Source organism: Cetorhinus maximus, chromosome 23, assembly GCF_964194155.1.
Source record: "Cetorhinus maximus chromosome 23, sCetMax3.hap1.1, whole genome shotgun sequence".
Classification (NCBI taxonomy): domain Eukaryota; kingdom Metazoa; phylum Chordata; class Chondrichthyes; order Lamniformes; family Cetorhinidae; genus Cetorhinus; species Cetorhinus maximus.
In genome coordinates this window covers 13,490,124-13,514,448 of record NC_135901.1, presented here as the reverse complement: position 1 = coordinate 13,514,448, position 24,325 = coordinate 13,490,124, and the positions used below count along the sequence as shown (strand labels likewise).

At 44.8% G+C, this 24,325-nt stretch overlaps 5 protein-coding genes across 14 annotated transcripts in view; 3 read left to right on the top strand and 2 right to left on the bottom strand.

The window, feature by feature from the left end:
• Window positions 1–13,789, top strand: part of LOC144697823 (uncharacterized) — a 26,916-nt gene extending 13,127 nt beyond the window's left edge. The window contains exons 3-5 of the mRNA XM_078569804.1: window positions 12,513–12,758; window positions 12,843–13,539; window positions 13,624–13,789. Of these exons, the coding sequence (XP_078425930.1) occupies window positions 12,513–12,758; window positions 12,843–13,539; window positions 13,624–13,789 (1,109 nt within the window). The remainder of the gene's footprint in view (window positions 1–12,512; window positions 12,759–12,842; window positions 13,540–13,623) is intronic.
• LOC144697817 (uncharacterized) overlaps window positions 1–24,325 on the top strand; it is a 528,726-nt gene that overhangs the window by 124,635 nt on the left and 379,766 nt on the right. The gene's annotated exons all lie outside the window — the stretch shown is intronic.
• Window positions 1–24,325, top strand: part of LOC144696897 (uncharacterized) — a 394,826-nt gene that overhangs the window by 30,592 nt on the left and 339,909 nt on the right. The gene's annotated exons all lie outside the window — the stretch shown is intronic.
• On the bottom strand, window positions 969–24,325 carry LOC144696895 (uncharacterized). 10 transcript variants are annotated; one of them, XM_078568597.1, is made up of 5 exons: window positions 24,267–24,325; window positions 21,618–21,736; window positions 20,436–20,538; window positions 4,840–5,189; window positions 969–2,433 (listed from the first exon to the last, which is right to left on the bottom strand). In XM_078568597.1, the coding sequence occupies exon 5, from the start codon at window positions 2,322–2,324 to the stop codon at window positions 1,284–1,286; it is 1,041 nt and encodes a 346-aa protein (XP_078424723.1). In that variant the 5' UTR covers window positions 2,325–2,433; window positions 4,840–5,189; window positions 20,436–20,538; window positions 21,618–21,736; window positions 24,267–24,325; the 3' UTR covers window positions 969–1,283. The 10 variants fall into 10 exon arrangements, with proteins under 10 accessions (XP_078424723.1, XP_078424725.1, XP_078424722.1 ...); XM_078568599.1 differs by having other exon boundaries at window positions 20,436–20,533; XM_078568596.1 differs by lacking the exon at window positions 20,436–20,538 and adding an exon at window positions 7,158–7,263.
• On the bottom strand, window positions 17,777–19,135 carry LOC144696893 (uncharacterized). The gene has a single exon (XM_078568595.1). The coding sequence runs from the start codon at window positions 19,033–19,035 to the stop codon at window positions 17,914–17,916; it is 1,122 nt and encodes a 373-aa protein (XP_078424721.1). The 5' UTR covers window positions 19,036–19,135; the 3' UTR covers window positions 17,777–17,913.

Sequence of the window (24,325 nt, the reverse complement as noted above, 5' to 3'; positions counted from 1 at the left end):
GTCTAAGACCTTTCTACCACAGCGCACCGAGAGACTGGGAACTGTTTAGAGCCCCTCGGGCTGTACAGATCAAAATGAAAGGCTGTAAATGATTGTAATATTGTTTGTACTGATGCACCTGGTGATACATTTTGTAAAAGTTTAACCTGGATTGTACCCTTGTAATGTTGTTTTTGAAATGGTTTTGAATGTGATTGAAGATTTTTTATGAATAAAGTATATTTTTACAATAAAAAAAAAAAAATGGCTTTGGTCTTCCCAATTTTTAATTGGAGGAAATTTCTGCTCCAGTACTGGGTGTTAGATAAGCAGTTTGATAATTTAGTAACAGTGGAGGAATGGAGAGGGATGGTGGTGAGGTAGAGCTGGGCATTGTCAGTGTACATGTGAAAACTAACACGGTGCTTTTGGATGATGTCACCTACTGGCAGCATGTAGATGAGAAATAGGAGGGGCCAAGGATAGATCCTTGAGGGACACCAAGTTCAAGGGCTTTGGAGAGGAAAGAGAAATTGGAGATGGGGAGTAGGTTGCAACGACAGTGGAGTGAAGGGTTGTTTTAGGATGTATGGTGATGGTGCAGTTAAAGATGAGGACAATATCAAGAGGAGAGAAAACTGTTAACAATATCAGCTAACATGGGGAAGATAGATGGTCTAGTGTATTGAGAATAGGGTGAATGGAGCAGAAAGTGGGTCTCAGAGACAAGATGAGCACTGAGAGGGAGATAGAAGAGAAACTGGAGAAAGATGTGAGTTCAGGGCCCGGACAAACGGGAACTTTAGAGACAATTTGGCCCGGTGGGCTAGTGGAAGGGAGGGAAGCAGCAGAGACAGCTGATCAGAGGGTCTGAATCTTTGTGATAGAGAAGATCCATGAGCTTGTTGTTGGAGGTGAGGATGGAGGAGAGAGCACTTCAAAAGTAACAAACTTATGTTTGAGATATTAAAAAGATTCAACACACTGTGTTTAGTGCAAAACTGATTTATTTGACTTTTATCCATAACCTTAACCCCTAAAATTGGGCTGGAGTTTATTAACATCAGCAGAAACAGAATCCAATGAATATGGTTCAGTCCTGAATGTGGTTAGCAGCAAAATCCCATCACTGTGGAAACTTGTGAACTTGCTGGTGTTTCAGCAGGGTGGATGACTGAGTAAACCTCTTCCCACACTGAGAGCAGCTGAAAGACCTCACCCCTGAGTGGACTCACTCATGGACAGTGAGTTCAGATGATTGCATGAACCCAGTCCCATACTGAGAACACCTGAACGGTTTCTCATCAGTTTAAATGAACTTGTTGGTGTCTCAGCAGGTGGGATAACTGAGTGAATCCCTTCCCACACTTGGAGCAGGTGAACGGCCTCTCCCCTGTGTGGACTCGCTGGTGATTCAGCAGGTGGGATGTTTGAGTGAAGCCCTTCCCACATTCAGAGCAGGTGAATGATCTCTCCCCAGTGTGAACTCGCTGGTGTACGGTGAGTTCAGATGATCGCCTGAACCCAGTCCCACAGTGACAGCACCTGAACGGTCTCTCATCAGTGTGAACACGTTGATGGGACATCAGTTCCCCAGAACTTTTATAGCACTTCCCGCAGTCTGGGCATTTGAAAGGTCTCTCAGCAGTGTGAACTCGCTGGTGTGTAAGCAAGTGGGATGAATAAGCAAATCCCTTCCCACAGTCAGAGCACGTGAACTGTCTCTCCCCAATGTGAATTCGCTGGTGAACAATGAGTTGCGATAATCGCCTGAACCCAGTCCCACAGTGACAGCATCTGAATGGTCTCTTGTCAGTGTGAACACGTTGATGATGCATCAGGTCCAGGGAACTTTTATAGCACTTCCCGCAGTCTGAGCATTTAAAAGGTCTCTTGTCAATATGAACTCGCTGGTGTCTCATCAGGTTGGATGAATTAGAGAATCCCTTCCCACACTCAGAGCAGGTGAGTGGTCTCTCCCTAGTGTGAACTCGCTGGTGTCTCAGCAGGTGGGATGACCAAGTGAATCCTTTCCCACACTTGGAGCATGTGAATGGCTTTTCCCCAGTGTGTATTTGCTGGTGAGTCAGCAGGTCGGATGATTGAGCGAATCCCTTCCCACACTCGGAGCAGAGGAATGGTCTCTCCCCAGTATGAATTCGCTGGTGTGTCAGCAGGTTGGATGACTTAGTGAATCCCTTCCCACACTCGGAGCAGGTGAATGGCCTCTCCGCAGTATGAACTCGCTGATGAATTTCTAGCTCAGATGGGTAATTGAATCCCTTCCCACAGTCCCCACATTTCCATGGTTTCTCCCCGGAGTGAACAGTGCTTTTTGCTTCCATGTTCAAAGGCTGATAATATTCAGGTCAGAGTGAATCGAGTGACCCCGTGAAATCCAGATGAGATGTTTGGTTTCAGTTTTCTGACTGCAAATCCTACCCTTCTAATACCCTGTGAAATTGATTTAAAACCGAAAAAAGGGAGTGAGAGAGAACCCACAAAAACACAAAGGCAGGTTGTGACATTGAACTGAATGAATCTGGTAATTTGTGGGGCTGGCACTAGGAAAAAGTGACCATGAAAACTGCTCGATTGTCCTAAAAACGTGACTGGTTCACTAATGTCCTTCAGGGAAGGGAACCTGCCACTCAGTCTGGGCCTACACAAGACTCTGGTCTCTATGGGAAGAGAGGAGGAAGAAGGCAGGGAGCAAAGGAGAGGGATAGGAGGGGGATTTTATATATATATACAGCTTGACCAAAACTCTGACAGAATCTCCAAAACCTTCAACCTACACACCAAGTAGAAAGACCAGGGTAGCAGGTGTATGTGAACACCTTCACCTCCAAATTCCCCTCCAAGTCACACACCGTCCTGACTTATCTGACATCCACTACTGGATGAGCAGAAATTTCCTTCATTTAAATATTGGGAAGACTGAAGCCATTGTCTTCAGTCCCTGCTACAATGTCCACTCTCTAACCAACTCCATCGCTCTCCATAGCAACTGAACCAGACTGTTCACAATCACAGTGAAATATTTCACCCCAAGATAAACTTCCAACCACATATCCACATCATCACCAAAACCACCTATTTCCACCTCAATAACATTGTCCAACTCCGCCCAGTCTCGGTTCACCAGCTCCTCAAACCATCATCCATCCCTTTGTTACCTCTAGACTTAACAACCCGAACGCACTCCCGGCCGGCCTCCCACATTCAACCTCTCTGTAATCTTGAGGTCATCCAAAACTCTGCTGCTCGTGTGCTACTCACACTAAGGGCAGAGTTTTGCCCTCGCTGGGTGGGCTCGGCAGGGGCGATTGGGAAGCTGACCGCTGCCCGCGATTGGGGCCCCGAGCACAATTTCATGCTAGCAGGCCAATTAAGGCGTGTGATGCAGCACTGCCTGTGTGGAGGAGGGCGAGCGCACGTGTGGAAAATTTCCCTGAGGCACAGAGCTGCCTGACCTCATCGAGCGTCATTTTACACTCATTCCAGTCGGGCACACGCCCACCTGATGAGTGGAAATTCTGCACCAAGTCATCTTTTTATTCATTCATAGGATGTGGTCATCGCTGGCTGGGCCAGCATTCATTGCCCATCCCTAATTGCCCTCGAGAAGGTGGTGCTGAGCTGCCTTCTTGAACCACTGCAGTCCATGTGGTGTAGGAACACCCACAGTGCTGTTAGAAAGGGAATTCCAGGATTTTGACTCACTGACAGTGAAGGAACAGTGATATATTTCCAAGTCAGGATGGTGAGTGACTTGGATGGGAGCTTACAGGTGGTGTATCTGCTGCCCTTGTCCTTCTAGATGGCAGAGTTCGTGTGCTTGGAAGATGCTCTCGAAGGAGGCTTGGTGAGTTGCTGCAGTGCAGTGTAGGTGGTACACACTGCTGCTACTGTGCGTCAGTGGTGGAGGGAGTGAATGATTAAGGCGGTAAATGTGGTGTCAATCAAACAGGCTGCTTTGTCCTGGATGGAGTCGAGCATCTTGAGTGTTGTTGGAGCTGAACTCATCCAGGCAGGTGGAGAGTATTCCATCACACTCCTGACCTGTGTCTTGTAGATGGTGGGCGGGCTTTGGAGAGTCAGAAAATGAGTTGCTCCTCACAGGATTCCGAGCCTCTGACCTGCTCTTTTAGCCACAGTACTTTTGTAGCTAGTCCAGTTCAGTTTCCGGTCAATGGTAACTGCGCCCCCTCCTCCCCCGGATGTTGACAGTTGGGGCTACAGCGATGGTAACATTGAATGTCAAGCGGAGATGGTTAGATTCTCCCTTATTGGAGATGGTTATTGCCTGGCACTTGTGTGGCACGAATGTTCACCCATCTTCCCTGTGCCCACTGACCTACAAAAGCTCTAGGTATGAAATATCAAAATTTTAAAATTCTCACCCTTATTTTCAAATCATCTTGCCCTCCCTATCCCTATAATCTCCTTCAGCCCAACCAACACCACCCCCCTCCATCCCCACACACAGATCTGCGCTTATCTAATTCCAACATCCTGAGCATTCCTGATTTTAATCGCTCCGTCTTTGGTTGCTACACCTTCAGCTTCCAAGGCCATAAGCTGTGGAATTTCCTCCCTCAACCTCTCCATCTCTCTGCCTCACATTCCTCCTTTAAGATACTTCTTCAAACTTGCCACTTTGACCAAACAATTGGCCATCTACCCTCATATCTCCTTATGTGGGTCAGTGTCAAATGTTATTTATAGCATTTCTGTGAAACACCTTGAAAATTTCTCTTCCATGAAAGACGCTATATAAATACAAATTGTTGTTGTTGATTTGGACATAAATCACTTCCTTCATCATTGCTGGGTGAATAACCTGTAACTTCTTACCTAATAGCATTGTGGGAGCACCTTCACCACAGACTGCAGCAGTTCAAGAAGGTCAAACATCATCTTCTCCACAGGTAACTGGGGATTGGTCATATCTACTACTGGTCTTGTGTTTGTGAAAGGGCAGGGGAGTGGGACCAGCTGATTTACTCTTGCAGACAGCCAGCACAGGCAGGACAGGTTGAATAGCCTCCGTCTGTATTGTAATCATTCAATGATTCTATGACTTGATGAAAAGGGACCCAGACTGGAGTCAAGGAATTAACATCTGCAACAAAAAGGCCACTGTCCTATAAACTGGCTCTTAACTGGTCTGTCGGTGATTCTAGTCTCGGTTCTGTGAGCAACACCTGCAATAAAATATGTCAGAAAGATATAATAATTCTCATTATATTGTTGGAATTTATTGTAAAATAGAGTATTAGTAAGATGTGTCTAAATGTGGCTCTGTGTGTGTGTGTAGGACTTGATTGAATAAGAGGCAGCTAGTCTGGGTGCTTTGATGTAAGGAGGAGTTAGGTTTGAAATGTTAATTAGGTAAACATGGAGAAGTTTAGAAACATAGGTGTCAAGGGAACATTTGCATTTTTAAATAAGCCAGGCTGGATTGTTTTCAAAAGAGGGAGTGAAATGTGTCACCTAGCCAGCTGAAGTTTAGAAAGAGTGTGTTTATTTTTCCCAAAGATGCATAGTAAAACTTAGTTATATGAGAGGTTTTTATTATCAGGGAGATAAAGTCCAAAGACATAGTGAAACAATGGGTATTTGCATTCAAAGAGGGAAAGATGTATAAAGGAGAGAAGACTGTTTGTAAGGGAAGGCATTTTTAAGAGCTTACAAGTGTGAAAAAGCCTTCAGCATCTATGCCTCAAGTTGCTGTCTTCAAAGGACTGAAGGTAAGAAAATTCACTTTGAATTCGACTTGTTCAGGGTATTATCTTTCTTTGCCTTGGTCTTTTAAAATCTATGTATCTTACTGTTGCCTTAACGAGTTAGGTTGATTAGGGGATTTAGAAGTTATCATAGTAATTTATAGATCTATGTATGTATTTAAAAATCATTTCTCTTGTTAATAAATGTTTAATTTAGTTTTATAAAAACCTATAAGACTTGCTGGTCTTATTACTACTAAATTCAAGGCACACATCTCAAAATTTACACAGACTGCAAAACAAGTTGTGGCAGTTGTTTCAAGGTTCCCTTTGGGATTTGAACAACTCAGCATTTATCATCAACTGTGTCATAACAAATAATAGCAAAATACCACAGCTGATGGAAATCTGAAATAAAAGGAGAAAATGCTGGAAATACTTAGCAGATCAGGCAGTGTCTGTGAAGAATGAAAGAGTTAACATTTCAGGGTGTGTGGAATGAATTATGGAGAATAAAAATGGTGCAGAATTTGACGGTCAATAATAGCTCAGAAGCAGAAGAGAAATGGCCTATAGTGCAGAAAAAAACAATTCTTGACTATGAAAGGTACTGTGGGAAGATAAGCTGGGAAGCCAGCAGCACATGGTCGGGGGAATGGGCAGCAGTGGAAACCACATTTAGGCATGGTCGGCAGAAGTAATAATAAAATACTAAACATAGCTAAGATACACCCAATATTAGAGACAGAGGAAGTTAGACAGTAGCAGAGAGGTGATCAGGAGGGCAGAGGTGAAACAGAGCAATGGATGTACATGGATTCAGATCCACAATAAAGGAGCCACACCAGCCCCAGGGCCATGGAACCAGAGCACAGATAACAGAGCAGAGCAGTAAAAACTCTAACTTGTAGACGAATGCTCAAAAATACTCACCTCTGAAACAATTTCACACTTTTCAATTTTAAAATCTCCTGCTGCAGCCTGCAGCTAAGAGATATCAGAAGGACTGGAGTCAGAGAAAAATCTCCCAGTTGAGTAAATACCCAGGTAGCGGGGTGATGTCACTGAGCAATTGTCAGTGCGTGATGACATCACAGACACGAACACAGAACATCTGGGTCTGTGCAAACCAGTGATCACCACACATTATGAAGGATGTGAGGGTCCTTGAGAAGGTGCAGAGAAGGTTTACGAGGATGGTTCCAGGGATGAGGAATTTTAGTTGCAATGTTAGGTTGGAGAAACTGGGGTTCAGAGAAGATTAGATGGAGGTGTACAAGTTTATGACAGGTTTAGAGAAAGTAGATAAAGAAAAGCTGTCCACATTCGCTGATTATAAAAAGATTTCAGGACACAGATTAAGATTTTGGACAGGATCTACAGGATGGATGTGAGGAAGAACAGACACATGCAGTGAGTGGTAATGATCTAGAACTCAATGCTTACACTCAAAAGACGATTATATCCAGGTTCTGATGAATTGAGTGCCGCTGTTAGATTTTGATGTGATATTTGGTTTGAGTTTCCTTTCTGGAAGTCCTCTTCTAATACACTGTAAAAGAAGTTTACAAGTCATCACGGACAGACCAGGATAGAACTTTAGAAGAGACAAACATTTCCCTTGGTTTGAGTTTGCTCTGTATTAATCCTCCCCTTCCAACCCCTTGCAAAAGGAGTTTCCAAAATGCATCCCTGACAGCCCAGGATATAAATTCACAGCATCCTCTCCTCCTGTTGCCTGTCCTAGGATGAGCGCACATGCGCCCTGCTGCAGATTGCCCCTCATTGTCATCAGCAGTCCCTCAGTTTGAGGATGGCGTCTATTCAGGGTCATGAGTTTCTGCTGTGGGTCTTCATGTGACTGAACAGACTCGCAGATCATTGGACACATGGGGCAGGACATCCCATGATATAGTGGGATCAGGAGAGCAGGATTTGCTTCCTTTTCTTTGCTGCTCTGCCTCATTAATAAGACATTGGGACTCAAAGCGTGATGCAGCTTGATGGACAAGTTGTCCCCATTCTGAACTATTGGCCACAGGCTCACCCCGGTCATTGAAAACATTGCCCAGGGCGGCCGTTAACCCGCGCCAAGCCCTGGAATCTGCGGCCACGCTCGGTCTAAACGGGGACCGTTAAGTTCTTTTTCGGGGTTTGCGGATTACACATCTTTACGAAGCCTCTCCGCCCACCCGCCGGGTCCACCGGTCCCTCCAAATGCGGACTCGAGAGAAAAAGTCTCTCCATCGCCAGTACTCTTACTGCGCATGGTTCAGTCATTGTCCCGCCCCTCACTCACTCCGATTGGTTGGAGGAGCAGACGCTCCAGGGCGGTCCTCCAGTCCCGCCCTCTCTTCCTATTGGTCCGGAGCTGCCGTCAATCACCCGTGCATTGTGACGGTTTCCAAAGCTGAGAGCGGCCACAGACTCAGCCTGACTTGCTGATTCTTGGCAGCATTTTCTGTTTGGGAATTAGGGCTAGAGATGGATGGTCAGTTCCCCTCTGTCCGGGGGGGATTCACACTCATTTCCCCAGTGCAGTGATTCTCACGTTTACTTTACATGAGAAAGTGTCCGGTTCAATCCCGGCTGGAAACTTTGTGTTTAAAGTTGTTATTGATGATGAATAAACAGTGAGTTTAGTTTCATGTTGAACATAGTGGAAGTTACTGTTGTCTCAATCTTTCAAATTTATTTCTCTTATTTATTTAAACACTAATGTTAAGTGATTTAGATCTGATCCACCGTGATCCAAGAACAAGATACCGCAGATGCTGAAAATTCTACCTCAAACTTAAGAAATAGAAGCAGCATTAAGCCATCTGGCCCATCGAGGCCGCTCTGCTATTCATTTAGATCATTGCTGATCATCTTGCTCAACACCACTTTCTCACCCTCTCCCCATATCCCCTGATGACATTAATATCCAGAAATCTATCGATTTCTGTCTTGAACATGCTCAATGATTGAGCTTCCACAGCCCTCTGGGGTAGAGAATCCCAAAGATTCCCCACCCTCTGAGTGAAAAAAAATCCTCCTCATCTCATCCTTAAATGGCCTGTCCCTTATTCTGAGACCGTGTTCCATGGTTCTAGACTCGCCAGCCAGATGAAACATCCTATCTACATCGATCCTGTATGAGTTTTGTAAGTTTCAATGAGATCACTTCTCATTTTTCGAAACTCTAGAGAAGAAAGACCTAGTTTCCTCAATCCCTCCTCATAAATCAATCCCGCCATCCCAGGGATTAGTCTGGTGAGCTTCTGTTGCACTCCCTCTATGGAAAGTATATCGTTCCTTAGATAAGGAGAACAAAACTGTACACAATACTCCAGGTGTGGTCTCACCAAGGCTGTTACAAGTCATCAAATCCCATTGCAATGAAGGTCAACATACCATTTGCCTTCTTAATTGTTGCTCCACCTGTATGATAGCTTTTAGTGACTCATCAACAAGGACACGCAGGTTCCTTCGGACATCAACACTTCCCAATCTCTCAGCATTTAAGAAATAATCTGTCTTTCTGTTTTTTTCCACCAAAGTAGATAACTTCATACTTATTCACATTATATTCCATCAGCCATGTTCTTGCCCATTCACTTAACCTGTCCAAATCTGCTTGAAGCCTCCTTGCATCCTCCTCACAACTTACATTCACACCTAGCTGTGTGTCATCAGCAAATTTGGAAACATTATATTTGGTCCTACATCCAAATCATTTATATAGATTGTGAACAATTGTGGCCCCAACACTGATCCTTCAGGTACCCCACTTGTAACAGCCTGCCACACTTAACATGACATGTTTTTAATTGAATGAATTTAATTTATCTTTTAATCAGGAAAATGCACAAACAAGGTGCACACAAATTTCAAATCCACCATCTCGCTGCTCAGCAATCATATTAATTTAGTCTGTCCTAGTGTCACCATGCTGAAATCCAGTCATTCTCCAACATTGTTCTTCATGGCATAATTGCTGAACTAAGAGTGAAAATGGACCTCTACTTCATTATAATTGTAACAGACAAATTTGTAGATGCTCCATAATGTCACAGAGTGGCTCATTGGATTTGTTCATTTAAACTGGTCTTATTTTCTGCTAATGCGAAAAATGGCTGAATAGGGGATGTTGAATCACAGCTGGAAACCACAGTCCTCTCTCCTACTGATCCTTCCAACAAACAGGCATTTGTGAGTTGTGAGCAAACGGTGAGTTGGATACTCAGATTAGCTCGGTCTCCATATTATATAATGGATCTAGGAACACTGAAGAAAGCGTAAGAAAGATCTACTGGAATGATGCCGAAAATGAAAAGTTGTATCAATCACAAAAACTGAGCATGTTAAATAGGTTTTCTCTAGAAAAGAAAGTGAGGAATGCCTGATCGAGGAATTTAAGATTATACAGGGATTTGACAGGGTTGACAAGTGGAAGATGTTTTCACTTGCATATAGATGAGAATAAATAGAAGTTAATCATGAATAAATGTAATGTCCAACTTCTTTAACCAGAGATAAGAGCATAAAATGCCAGAAATACTCAGAATATCTGACACATCAATGGATTGAGAAACAAAGGTAAATTTTCAGGTCTGTGCACTGACACAGTGCAGTTTTGAGAAAAGGTCATAGACCTGAAATGTAAACTTTGTTTCTCTATTCATATACACAATCAGGTCTGCTGATAATCCCCGCATTTTCTGTTTTTGTTTCAGATTTACAGCACCTGCTTTTCTCTATCTGGAACTCCCTCCCTAACAGCACTGTGGGTGTACCTACATGACGTGGACTGCAACGGTTCAATAAGGCAGCTCACCACCACCTCAAAGGTAATTAAGAGTGGGCAATAAATGCTGTCCTAGCCAGCGACGCCCACATCCAGCGAATGAATAATAAAAAAAATGGCTGAGAATGTAGAACTCATTTCTGCAATGGTTTGAGATTCCACCGTGAAAAAAATCATTCAACAGGTGAAAGTGGAAGTGGATTCACTCGATCATCACATTTGCTGACATTGCAGCATAGTCACACCTGAGGGAGATCATTCAGACACTTTGTGTGTTCAAAGGGATTCACTTAGTCTGCCCAGCTGTTAATACCCTTACTTTAAATGTTCAAAACATTTCATCCACCATCGAAACATTCTTACTGACAAGATTAAGTTGAAATGTTCTTTGTATGGGGGGAGAAAAATCATTTGTTCACCCCAGCTGCTGAGACTCCAGCAAGTTCAAATCCAATTGTACGGGATTGTTCTGCTGTCAATGGCATCCAGGATGGAACTGTGGGAGAGCCCGTGCATTTTTCCGTATTTATGCAGGCTTTAATAATTTTATCCCATGGCTCCAATCGTAATCGGAGCAAAAAACATAATATTTTCTTCAAAAATTAAACCACTCAATGGCGGAGTGCTTACCCAGCATGCACAGCGGAGCTGAATGTGCCCTATCTTCACTACAGGAGCGCCTTGCGCAGTCGCAGCACCGGGCTATGGTTCGAGCATGCGCCTTAGTGGCTCTAACTAGAGCATGCGTAGTATTAGCTGTACTAAGAGCTGAGAAATGGCGAGTGAATGGAGCCGGTGGGCGGGGAGGTTTCATAAATACCAGATGGAGGTTTAAACTCCAGCAGATTATCATATTAAAAACTGAAATTGTTTCAGAGGTGAGTACTTTTGACCATTCACCTGCAATTTAGAGCTTTTCGTGCTATGCTCAGTGATTGAACAATGAGTGTATTTTAAATGCGTTCAGTATTTCATTGTTATGTCTGCTGACTGTGTCTCAATGAGGTTCCCACCGCTGCCTATCCCCTGACCATGTGCTGCTGGCTTTCCAGCTTCATCTTCCCACAGCATCTTTCACAATCAGGAATTGTTTTTCCTGCACTATAGTCCATTTCTCTTCTGCTTCTGAGCTTATATTGACCGTCAGATTCTGCATCATTTTTATACCCCGTAATTCATTCTGTACACCCTGAAAAATTAACACTGTTTCTCGCTCCACAGATGCTGCCAAACCTGCTGAGTTTTTCAAACGCTTCCTGTTTTATTTCAGATCTCCAGCCTCTACAGTATTTTGCTTTCATTGAAGTCAGGATGGTGTGTGACTTGGAGGGGAACTTGGAGGTGATGGTGTTCACATACACCTGCTACACTTGTCCATCTAGGTGGTGGAAGTTGAGGGCTTGGAAGATCCTGTCAAAGTTCTGGTTGAGTTGTAGGTATTTGAAATCCCTCACCTTCTCCCCCCCCCCCCCCCCCCCCTCCACCTCTCCCATCTCTCTCTCTCTGCTCCAATAGAGGTCAGAGTCCTGTGTAGACCCGGATCAGGTGGTCAGTTCCTTCCCTGAAGGACATTAGTGAACCAGTCAGGTTTTTACGACAATCCAGCAGCTTTCACAGTCATGTTTTCCTAGTGCCAGCCCCTCAAATTACCAGATTCATTCAGTTCAATTTCACAACCTGCCTTTGTGTTTTCACTCCCTTTATTCTGTTTTAAATCAATTTCACAGGGTATTAGAAGGTGATGATTTGCAAACATCAAACTAAACATCACATCAGGATCTGACAGTCGCCCAATTTATCGTACCCTGAATATCATTGGATTTTGAACGTGGAAGGAGAAAGCAGCTTTCGCAGTGGGGAGACACCGTACGCGTGTTCTGTCTGTGGACGGGGTTTCAGCTAATCATCTGGCCTGTCAGAACATAAATGCAGTCACAACAGGGAGAAACCATGGAAGTGTGGGGAGGATGGTAAAAGATTCAGTTACTCATTCAAGATGGAATTTCATCGGGGCACTCACACTGGGGAGAGGCCATTTACCTGCTCCAACTGTGGGAAGGGATTCACTTCCTTGTCACACCTTCTCACACACCTGCGAATTCACACTGGGGAGAGGCCGTTCACCTGCTCCAAGTGTGGGAAGGGATTTGCTTGTTCATCCAACCTGTTAAGACACCAGCGAGTTCACACTGACGAGAGACCTTTTAAATGCCTGAACTGCGGGAAGTGCTATAAAAGTTCCCAGGAACTGGTGTCCCATCAACATGTTCACACTGACGACAGACCATTCAGCTGCTCTCACTGTGCGACTAGGGTCAAGCAATCATCTGACCTCACTAAACACCAGCGAGTTCACACTGGGGAGAGGCCGTTCACCTGCACCAGGTGTGGGAAGGGATTTGTTCACTCCTCCAACCTGCGAAGACACCAGCGAGTTCACACAGGAGAGAGACCTTTTAAATGCTCGGATTGCGGGAAGTGCTATAAAAGTTCTGGGGAACTGATGTCCCATCAACGTGTCCACACTGACGAGAGACCGTTCAGGTGTTCTCACTGTGGGACTGGGTTCAGGCAATCATCTACCCTGCTGAGACACCAGCGAGTTCACACGGGGGAGAGGCCGTTCACCTGCTCCAGATGTGGGAAGGGATTTTCTCACTCCTCCAACCTGCTGATACACCAGCGAGTTCACACTGGGGAGAGACCTTTTAAATGCCCAGACTGCGGGAAGTGCTATAAAAGTTCTGGGGAGCTGATGTCCCATCAACGTGTTCACACTGATGAGAGACCGTTTAGGTGCTCTCACTGCGGGACTGGGTTCAGGCGATCAGCTGACCTCACTGTACACAAGTGCACGCACACTGGGGAGAGGCCGTTCACCTGCTTTGAGTGTGGGAAGGGATTCACTACCTCATCCCACCTCCTAACACACCAGCGAATTCACACTGGGGAGAGGCCATTCACCTGCTCCGACTGTGGGAAGAGATTCACTCAGACATCCCACCTGCTGACACACCAGCGAGTTCACACTGGGGAGAGGCCATTTATCTGCTCCGAGTGTGGGAAAGGATTCACTACCTTATCAGAATTGCTGACACACCGGCGCACTCACACTGGGGAGAGGCCATTTACCTGCTCCGAGTGCAGGAAGGGATTTACTTGTTTATCCCACATGCTGACACACCAGCGAATTCACACTGGGGAGAGGCCATTCATCTGCTCCAAGTGTGGGAAAGGATTTGCTCACTCATCCAACCTGCTGAGACATCAGCGAGTTCACACTGATTAAATGCCCAGACTGTGGGAAGTGCTATAAAAGATCGGAGGAACTGATGTCCCATCAACATGTTCACACTGACTAGAGACCGTTCAGGAGCTCTCACTATGGGACTGGGTTCAGGAGATCATCAGATCTCATTACACACCAGCGAGTTCACACTGGGGAGAGATCGTTCACCTGTTCCGCATGTGGGAAGATATTCTCTCAGTCACCCCAACTACTGAGACACCAGTGTGTTCACACTGGGGAGCCTGTTCCGTGTGTGGGAAGAAATTCGGTCATTTATTCACTCGGCTGAATCACCAGGAAGTTTAGAAGTAACGACGGTGATTAAATTTTGCTGTTAATTGCATCCAGGACTGAATCATGTTCATTGGGTCTGTTTCTGCTGATGTAAATAAACTCCGGCCCAGTTACAGGTGTTAATATTCTGGACAAAAGTCAAATAGATCAGCTTTGCATTAAACATAGCGTGTTGACTCTTTTTAGTTTCTCTAACACAGTTGAGTTCTTTTGAAAGGCTCTTGCTCTCCCCTATCTTCTCCATCCTCAGCTCCAGCAAAAAAGTATGAGGAGCTCATGGAGCTTCTTTGTACTAAGATTGAGACAATCTGATCTGCTGCTTCCCTCTCTTCCATGAACCCATCGGGCCAAACTGCCTTTGAAGCTGCCCCTTCTCCAAGCCCTGAACCATAATCTTTCTCCACCTTTTCCCTATCTACCCTAATGCCCTCTCAGAGCTCATCTTGTCCATGAGACCCACCCCTTCCCTCAATCCTATTCCCACTAAACTGCTGAACACCCCACTTGCCCATGTTCACTGATATTTTTCACAGTTCCCTTTTCTCGGATATGGGGAACAAAAGAACATAAAAAACAGGAGCAGGAGGAGGCCATTCGGTCCATTGAGCCTACCCTGTCATTCAATAAGATCTGATCTGATTGTGGCCTTAATTCCACTTTCTCACCGACCTACATAATAACCCTTGACTCCCTTGAAGATCAAAAATCTCTCTAACTCAGCCTTGAATCTATTCAATGACCCGGTCCCCACTGCTCTCTGTGGGAGAGAAGTCCGAAACTAACGACCCTCTGAGAGGAGAAATTCCTCATATCCTCCTTATATCTTCCTCTCATCAACAGGCAAATGCTGTTCACATGAACACACCTGTGATTGGACAAAAGCCACATGATTGTGTAGTGAAATGTACGTGGACAGTTCTGATTGGTAGCCTCAGGGGAGTGAGTTAGGGGGGTTTCCAGCATATGAACAGCCCTCTCAAGTGGTTTGATGCAGTGGAGAAAAGAACAAAGAGAAGATGATGAAGAAATAATAAAGAAGCAAGAAAGCTGGAAACTCCACAAGAAAACCAGAAGCTATGGGGAAAGAAGTGCGCTCTGCTGTCCAGATACAACACGGGAAGTATAGAGTTCACATTGTTCTGTAAATCACTGTCTGAACTTTACCTTTAGTCTAGGAGTTTGTCCTGCCTTTCTCTTAATAAAGCTGCTCAATAACTGAACTCTATTGTCACGTCCGATCCTGTTGTAAGTAAGGAGTTCAATCCCTACGACCTGTGAGTTCACACCAGGGAGGTGCTGTTCATCTGCTCCATATGTTAGGAAAGGATTCACTTGTGTGTCCAGCCTCACTGCCCATCAAGTTGTTCACTCTGATAAGAGACCTTTTAATTGTTCTCACTGTCTGAAGAGTTTTAAAAGCTCTAAAGATCTGATGAAATACTGACTCACTCGTACCGGAGAGAAACCATTCACCTGTACTGAGTGTGGGAAGAGAGTCACTCAGTCAGTTGACACACCAACCATCCTGCCAATGGAAACAATTTCTCCCTATGTAAACAAAAATTCCTAAAAATAAATATTACCACACTTCTATTAAATCACTCCTTAACCTTCCCTGCTGTAAAGAGAACAATCCCAGCTTCTCCAGTCTCTCCACAACTGAAACCCCTCATACCTGATACTATTCTGGTCAATTTTCTCTGCACCCTCTCCAAGGCCTTGACATCTTTCCCAAAGTGTGGTGCTCAGAATTAAGCACAAGATTTCAGATGAGGATTAATTGTGATTTATAAAGATTCAGTATAATTGTCTTGCTTTTCCACTCCATACCTCCATTAGGAAACCAAGGGCTCCATGAGATTTTTATAAACAATTTGATCAACCTGTCCTGATGGATTCAAAGGTTTGTGTCTATACACTCCCAGGTCACTCTGTTCCTGCACTCTGTTTAAAACTGTACCATTTAGTCTATTCTGCCTCTCCTCATTCTTCCTTCCAAAATGCATCATTGACTGTGAAACGCGTTGTAATGTTCTGAGGATTTGGAAGGTGCTAAATGGACACAAGAATTTTCTTTCCCTTTGATGGATGATTTAAAATTGTAGATTTTGCTTCAATGAATATTAATCCAATTTAATCTACGTTAACTATTTTACTGCAGAAACAATTTCACCTGGAAGTCAGCAAATCTTACTTTGCACAAACTGCCTGTCATGAAACAGTAACATGGTGAATTTATACAACACGATTAATGTAATAAAACATCCCGAGGTGCTTCAGAGCAGTTTCAGGAAGAAAATGTTGATACCGAGTCACAGGGCAATATTTGAGTCGATGGCTGAAACCTTGATTGGAGAGGCAGATTTTAACAAGCATCTTTCATCAGGACAGAGAGGTGGAGGGGTTCAGGGAGGGAATTTCAAAGTTTCACGCCTGGACATGGCCAAGAATGGTGGAGTGATTAAAATCAGGGATACTAAAGAGGCCAGAATGGGAGAAGTGCAGATATATCAGTGGGTGTGTGACTGGAGATGACAGACACAGGGAGGGACAAGGCCAGGGAAGGGTTTATAAACAGAATGTAAATTTCAAAGTCTTGGTATTGCTTGACCAGGAGTCAATGCAGTGAGCATAGGGGTGATGGGCGAACGGGACTTGGTGTGAGAAAGCACACGGGCAGCAGAGTTTAGGGTGATCTCACATTTCCACGTGGGGGTGGGATGAATGTGAGAGGCTGGTCAGGAATGTATTGGAATCGTCAAGTCTAAAGGTAACATGGGCATGGATGAGGGTTTCAGCAGCAGATGAGCTGGGGCAGAGTAGAGACGGGCGACGTTATGGAGATTGAAATATCTGGTATTAGTGATGATGTGGATATGTGGTCAGAAACTCATCTTGGGGTCAAATCTGACAAGATTGTGAAGAGTGTGGTTCAGCCTCAGACAGTTCCCAGGGAGAGGGATGGACTCGGTAGTTAGGGAACGGAATTTGTAGTGGTGACCAAAGACAATGGCTTTGGTCTTCCCAATTTTTAATTGGAGGAAATTTCTGCTCAGTGAGGTAGAGCTGGGCGTTGTCAGTGTACATGTGAAAACTAACACGGTGCTTTTGGATGATGTCACCTAGTGGCAGCTTGTAGATGAGAAATAGGAGGGGCCAAGGATAGATCCTTGGGGGGACACCAAGTTTGGAGAGGAAAGGGAGGTTGGAGATGGGGCAGCAGTTTGCAAGGACAGTGGGGCCAAGGGTGGTTTTTTTTCAGGAAGGGTGAGAATGGTGTATTTAAAGGTGAGAGGGACAAAACCATAAGAGAGAGAGAGAGAACTGTTAACGATATCAGCAACATGGGGAAGATGGATGGTCAGCAGTTTAGTGGAAATGGCATCATGGACAAGATGAAGTCTGACAGGGATTGACAGGCAATAGAAGAGAAACTGGGGAAAGATGTGAGTTCAGGGCTCAGACAAAAGGGAACTTTAGACACAGTTTGGTCCGGTGGGTTAGTGAAAGGGAGGGAAGCAGCAGAGGCAGCTGATCAGATTGTCTCAATCTTAGTGACAAAGAAGCTCCATGAGCTCCTCACACTTGTTGTTGGTGAGGATGGAGGAGACAGGGGAGAGGGAGACCACTTCAAAAGGAACTAACTTATGTCAGGGATATCAACAAGATTCAACAGACTGTGTGTTTAACAAAAAGCTGATTTATTTTACTTTTATCCAGAATAATAACACATGTAATTGGGCTGGAATTTGCAAACATCAGCATAAAAAGACCCCAATGAACATGGTTGCATCCTGGATGTGATTAACAGCAAAATCCAACTACTGCAGTCACTTGTGAACTCGCTGGTGACTCAGCAAGTTGGATTTCTGAGTGAATCTCTTCTCACACTTGGAGCAGGTGAATGGCCTCTCCCCAGTGTGAATACGCTCATGTACAGTGAGTTGAGATGATCGTTTGAACCCAGTCCCACAGTGAGAGCACCTGAACGGTCTCTCATCAGTGTGGATACGTTGATGGCACATCAGATCGCTGGAACTTTTAAAGCACTTTCCACAGTCTGTGCATTTAAAAGGTTTCTCCTCAGTGTGAACACGTTGATGGGACATCAAATTGCTGGAACTTTTGCAGCACTTCCCGCAGTCTGGGCATTTAAAAGGTCTCTCATTAGTGTGAACTTGCTGGTGAGTCATGAGGTGGGATGACCGAGTAAATCCATTCCCACACTCAGTGCAGGTGAACGGTCTCTCCCCAGTGTGAATTCGCTGGTGTTCAGTGAGCTGAGATGGCCACCTGAACCCAGTCCCACAGTGAGAGCACCTGAACGGTCTCTCGTCAGTGTGAACACGTTGATGAAACATCAGTTCCCTGGAACCTTTATAGCACTTATCACAGTCTGGGCATTTAAAAGGTCTCTCCTCACTGTGAACACGTTGATGGAACATCAGTTCCTTTAAACTTTTATAGCACTTCCTGCATTCTGGACATTTAAAAGATCTCTCCTCAGTGTGAACTCGCTGGTGTGTCTGCAGGGTGGATAACTGACTGAATCCCTTCCCACACTCGGAGCAGGTGAACGGTCTCTCCCCAGTGTGAACTCGCTGGTGTCTCAGCAGGTTGAAAGACTGAGTGAATCCCATCCCACATTTGGAGCAGGTGAAGGGCCTCTCCCCAGTGTGAACTCGCTGATGTGTCAGCAGGGTGGATAACTGAGTGAATCTCTTCCCACATACAGAGCAGACTAATGGCCTCTCCCTGCTGTGGCTGCGTTGGTGAATTTCCAGTTCAGACGGGTAGTTGATTCTTTCCTCACAGTCTCCACATTTCCCTGGTTCTTCCCCACTGGAACTGCACTTGTGTCTCGACAGGCCAGATGATTGACTGAAGCCTCGTCCACACACAGAACACGTGTACGGTTTCTCCCCACTGTGAACGGTGCTTTTTCCTTCCATGTTCAAAATCCAATGACATTCAGGTTTCAATAAATTAGTCAACTCTGTCAGATACTGATTTGTTGTTTCATTTTGCAAATGCTCCCCTTCTAATACCCTGTGAAACTGATTTAAAACAGACAAAAGTGAGTGAGAGAGAACCCACAAAAACACAAAGTCAGGTTGTGAAACTGAGCTGAATAAATCTGGTAATTTGTGAGGCCGGCACTAGGAATAAGTGACCGTGAAAACTGCCGGATTGTCCTAAAAACCCAACTGGTTCACTAATGTCCTTCAGGGAAGGGAACCTGCCTCCTAGTCTGGGCCTACACAAGACTCTGGCCTCTATATGCAGAGACAGAGAGAGAGATACAAAAAGATAAAAACCCTCAACCTCCACCATCTAGAAGGACCAGGGTAGCAGGTGTGTGTGAACACCATCACCTCTGAATTGCCCTGCAACTCACAGACCATCCTAATTGTCTGAAAACCGTGCTGGATGAGGAGAAATTTCCTTTAATTAAATATTGGGAATTTAAAAGCCATAGTCTTCAGTCTCCACAACAAATTTCACATCCTAGCCACCGACTCCATCTGTCTCCCTGGCAACTGTCTGGGGTTGAACCAGAGTATTCACAACCTCAGTAACATGCTTCATCCCAAACTGAGCATCCGACCACATATCCACATCATCACCAAGACCGTCCATTTCCACCTCAGTAATATCGCCCCACTGCACCCGAGTCTCAGCTCATCTGCTTCTGAAACTCTTGTCCATTCCTTTCTTACCTCTAGACTTAACTATCCTAACACACTCCTGACCAACCTCCGACATACAAGCTCTCTGTAATCTTGAGGTCATCCAAAACTCTGCTACCCGTGTGCTTGCCCACACCAAGTCTTGTTCACCCATCGCCCCTGTGCTCGCTGACCTAAGAGGTTCCAATTTAAGAAGCACCAAAATTTAAAAATTCTCCTCCTCGTTTTCAAATCCCTCCATGCCTCTTCTCTTCCCTATCCCTGTAATCTCCTCCAGCTACAACCCTCTGAGATCTTCGCGCTCATCTAATTCCTGCCTCTTGAACATTCCTGATTTTAACTGCTCTGCCATTGGTGGCCGTTCTTTCAGTTGCCTAAACTCCAGGCTCTGGAATTTCCTCCTTAAACCTCTCCATCTCTCTACCTCACTTTCCTCCTTCATGATACACCTTAAAACCCAGCTCTTTGGCCAAGCTTTTGGTCTCTCTCTCTCTCTCTCTCTTCTGGTTTTGCCCCTGCCCTAATATCTCCTCATGTGGCTCAGTGTCAAATGTTGCTTTGTAATATTTCTGTGAAATGCCTTAGAACATTTTATTGATTTGGACATATATCACTGTTCCTTCATCATCGCTGGGTGAATAACCTGTAACTCCTTATCTAACATCATTGTGGGAGCACCTTCACCACACGGACTGCAGCGGTTCAAGAAGGTCAAACATCATCTTCTCCACAGGTAACTGGGGATGGGTGATATCTGCTGCTGGTCTTGTTAGTGACCCCCAAATCCCAAGGATATTGTAAAAATATGTATAAGTAAAATAGATAAAAAACATCTGCAAGAACACCTAATCCTTAAACGATCCCTTTTTACATTGTACAGACAGTGTCCGTTTAACAACCTGATCTCCCCTAGAATCTGCCTTCCCTGACATTGGAAATTGCCAAGCCTGACTGGGTTCCACCATCTCGGGGTTAAACCCAGCAGCTTCTCCTCCATCTCCCCTCCAGCTCAAACTGATGCAACAAAGGCCTTCAAAAGAAATTGGACAAAGACCCTGGAGAGATAAAAAAAATCCTGCTGGGCTATGAGGAAAGGGCAGGGGAGTGGGACTCGCTGATTTTCTCTTGCAGAGAGCCAGCATGGGCAGGATGGGCTAAGTGGCCTCCGACTGTATTGTAATCATTCTATGACTGCATGGAAACGGTGCTACACAGGAGGACAGGGATCAACCTCTGCAACCATCCGACATAAACCAACTCTCAATTGGTTCATCTCTGTTTCTAGACTCAATTCTGTGAGAAACGCCTGCAATAAAACAAAAGCAAAATACTGCAGCTGCTGGAAATCTGAAATAAAAAGAGAAAATGCTGGAAATACTCAGCATGTCAGGCAGTAACTGCAAAAAGAGAAAGAGAGTTGACGTTTCAGGATGTGCAGGATGAACTACGAAGAGTAAAAATGGTGCAATAAAAACGGTCGATATAAGCACAGAAGCAGAAGAGAAATGGACTATAGTGCAGGAAAATCAATTCCTGACTATGGAAGATAAAGCTGGTAAATCAGCAGTGAGTAGGCCACGGGATGGACAGCAGTGGAAACCTCATTTAGACGGTTTGTGGAAATAACAGTAAAATACCAAACATGGTTAAATACACCTATGATTAGAGGCAGAGGAAGTTAAACAATGGCAGAGAGGTGATCAGGGAGGGCAGAGATGAAACAGAACAATGGATGGACATGAATTCAGATCCACAGTAATGGATCCACACCAGCCCCAGAGCCATAGAACCAGAGCACAGCATGAAGAGCTCTAAATTGTAGATGGATGCTCAATAACACTCACCCCTGAAATAATTTCACTGTTTTTAAATTTAAAATCTCCTGCTGGAGTCTGCAACTGTAAAGTTACCAGAAGTGCTGGAGTCAGAGAAAGGTCTCACAGTCTTCATATCTTCTAACTCCCTGTAAAAGGAGATTACAAAAGTCATAAGTGCCAGTTGAGGTTAGAAATTCAGAAGAGACAAACATTTCTCTTGATTTGAGTTTGCTGTGTGTAAATCCTCCACTTCTAACCACCTGTAAAAGGAGTTTCCAAAACCCAGTATAGAATTCACAACATTCTCTCCCCCTGCCCGCTGATCCAAGATAACTTGAGCAGGGACATAGTTGCATTGAAGCAGTTCAGAGAAGGTTCACTGAGCTGATTCTTGGAATGAGGATGTTTGTATCATGAGGAAAGGTTGAGCAGATTGGGCCCATACACATTGGAGTTCAAAAGAATGAGAGGTGATCTTATTGAAACATGTAAGATTCTGAAAATGCAGGAAAAACTCAGCTCTGAAGTAGGGTCAAACAGACTCGAAACGTTAACTCTGTTTCTCTCTCCATAGATGCTGTCAGACCTGCTGAGATTTTCCAGCATTTTCTGTCTTTATTTCAGATTTCCAACATCAGCAGTATTTTGCTTTTAATTATGTAAGATTCTGAGGTAGCTTAACAGGGTAGATGCCGAGAGGATGGTTCCCCTCATAGAGGAATCTAGAACTAGGAGGCTCAGATAAAAAATAAAGTGACTCTCATTTGGCTCTGAGAGAAAGAGAAATTTCTTCTCTCTGAGGGTCATTAGTCTTTGGAATTCCCTTTTCCAGTGAGCAGTGGAGGCTGAGACATTGAATAAATTCAAGGCTGAGTTCAACAAATTTTTGATCCATAGGGGAGTCAAAGGTTTGGGAGGGGTTGGTTGCAGGAAAGTGAAGGCCACAATCAGATCAGGCATGATCCATTAAGTGGGGAACCAAAATTGATGGGCCAAATGGCCTGCTCCTAATTCTGATGTTCTTGTTTTTATGTTCTTCAGAAGGTCACACATGCGCCCTACAGCACATTGTCCATCTGTTAACCTGGACCTGTCTCCAGCTCCTGTGTGTGGAGTGGAAGTAAAACCAATGAGTCACCGATTTTCTCTCCCGGTCACTGGAACCCTGAAGTCACGCCCACTCCGTTACATCACCAAGATGGTCACACAAAAGAATTCTGAGGGACAGAATATATTTGCACTTGGAGAGACATGGATTAATCAGGGATAGTCAGCATAGATTTATTAAAAAAAGGTCGTGTTTGACAAATTTGATCGAATTTTTTGAGGAGGTAACCAGGAATGTTGATGAGGGTAATGCATTTTATGTGGTCTGCAAGGGCTTTAGCAAGGCTATTGATAAGGTCCCTCATGGCAGACTGGTAAAGAAAGTAAGAGCCCATGGGATCCAAGGCAATGTGGCATGTTGGATCCAAAATTGGCTGAGAGGCAGGAAGCAGAGGGTGATAGTAGAGGGATGTTTCTGTGTCTGTTTCCAGTGGGGTTCCGCAGGGCTTGGTGTTAGGGCTCTTGCCATTTATTGTGTTCATAAATGATTTGGACTTAAATGTAAGGGGTATGATCAAGAAATTCGCGGATGACACGAAAATTGGTAGGGTGGAAAATAGTGAGGAGGATAGCTGTAAACTGCAGGAGGATATCAATGGACTGCTTAGGTGGGCGGAGCGGTGGCAAATGGAATTCAACCCGGAAAAGTGTGAGGTAAGGCACTTGGGGAGGGCTAACAAGGCAAGGGATTATACTATGAATGGTATGACATAGAAAGTACGGAAGATCTTAGGGACCTTGGTGTGCATATCCATAGATCCCTGAAGGTATCAGGATAAGTAGGTAAGGTGGCTAAGAATGCATATGGGATACTTGCCTTTACTAGCCAAGGAATAGAATACAAGAGCAGGGAGGTTACGCTGGAACTGGTTAGGATACAACTGGAGTACTGTGGACAGTTCTGGTCACCACATTATAGGAAGGATGTGATTGCACTGGAGTGGGTGGAGAGATTTACCAGGATGCTGCCTGGGCTGAAGGGTCTGAGTTATGAGGAAAGATTGGATAGGCTGGGGTTGTTTTCCTTGGAGCAGCAAAAGTTGAGAGGGGACCTGAAAGAGGTGTATAAGATTATGAGGGGCATAGATAAAGTGGTTAGGAAGGCACTTTTTTCATTAGTAGAGGAGTCAATAACCAGGGGGGCATAGATTTAAGGTAAGAGATAGAAGGCTAAGAGGGGAGTTGAGGAGAAATGTTTTTACCCAGAGGATGGTGGGAATCTTGAACTTAGTGCCTGAAAGGATGATTGAGTTAGAAACTCTCGTAACATTTAAGTATTTAGATATTCACTTGCGTCGCCATAGCCTCCAGAGCTGGAAAATTGGATGAATGACGTCAGATCCTTGTTGACCATCACAGACGAATGGGCCGAATGTATTGTAAACGTCGATGAGTCTGAAGTCGCGCATGCGCATTGCTGCCTCTGAAACAAGATGGCAGCCGCTAACCTGGGCCTGTTGCCCGGAAACAAAGCCTCCGAGCTGTAAACGCGGGACCTACAATGTCTTATTCGGGGCTTGAGGCCTCCACTGGGTTTTTATGAAGCTTCCCCTCCCTACCCACTCTCACCTTTGGGCTCCATTCCTCCCTCCGCCCCGCCCGCTCTCACCCATTTCCAAAACCCCCGC

Excerpts from the sequence above, each read along its gene's own strand:
- LOC144696895 (XM_078568597.1), bottom strand. The coding sequence starts at position 2,324 with ATGGAAGCAAAAAGCACTGTTCACTCCGGGGAGAAACCATGGAAATGT.
- LOC144696893 (XM_078568595.1), bottom strand. The coding sequence starts at position 19,035 with ATGGAAGGAAAAAGCACCGTTCACAGTGGGGAGAAACCGTACACGTGT.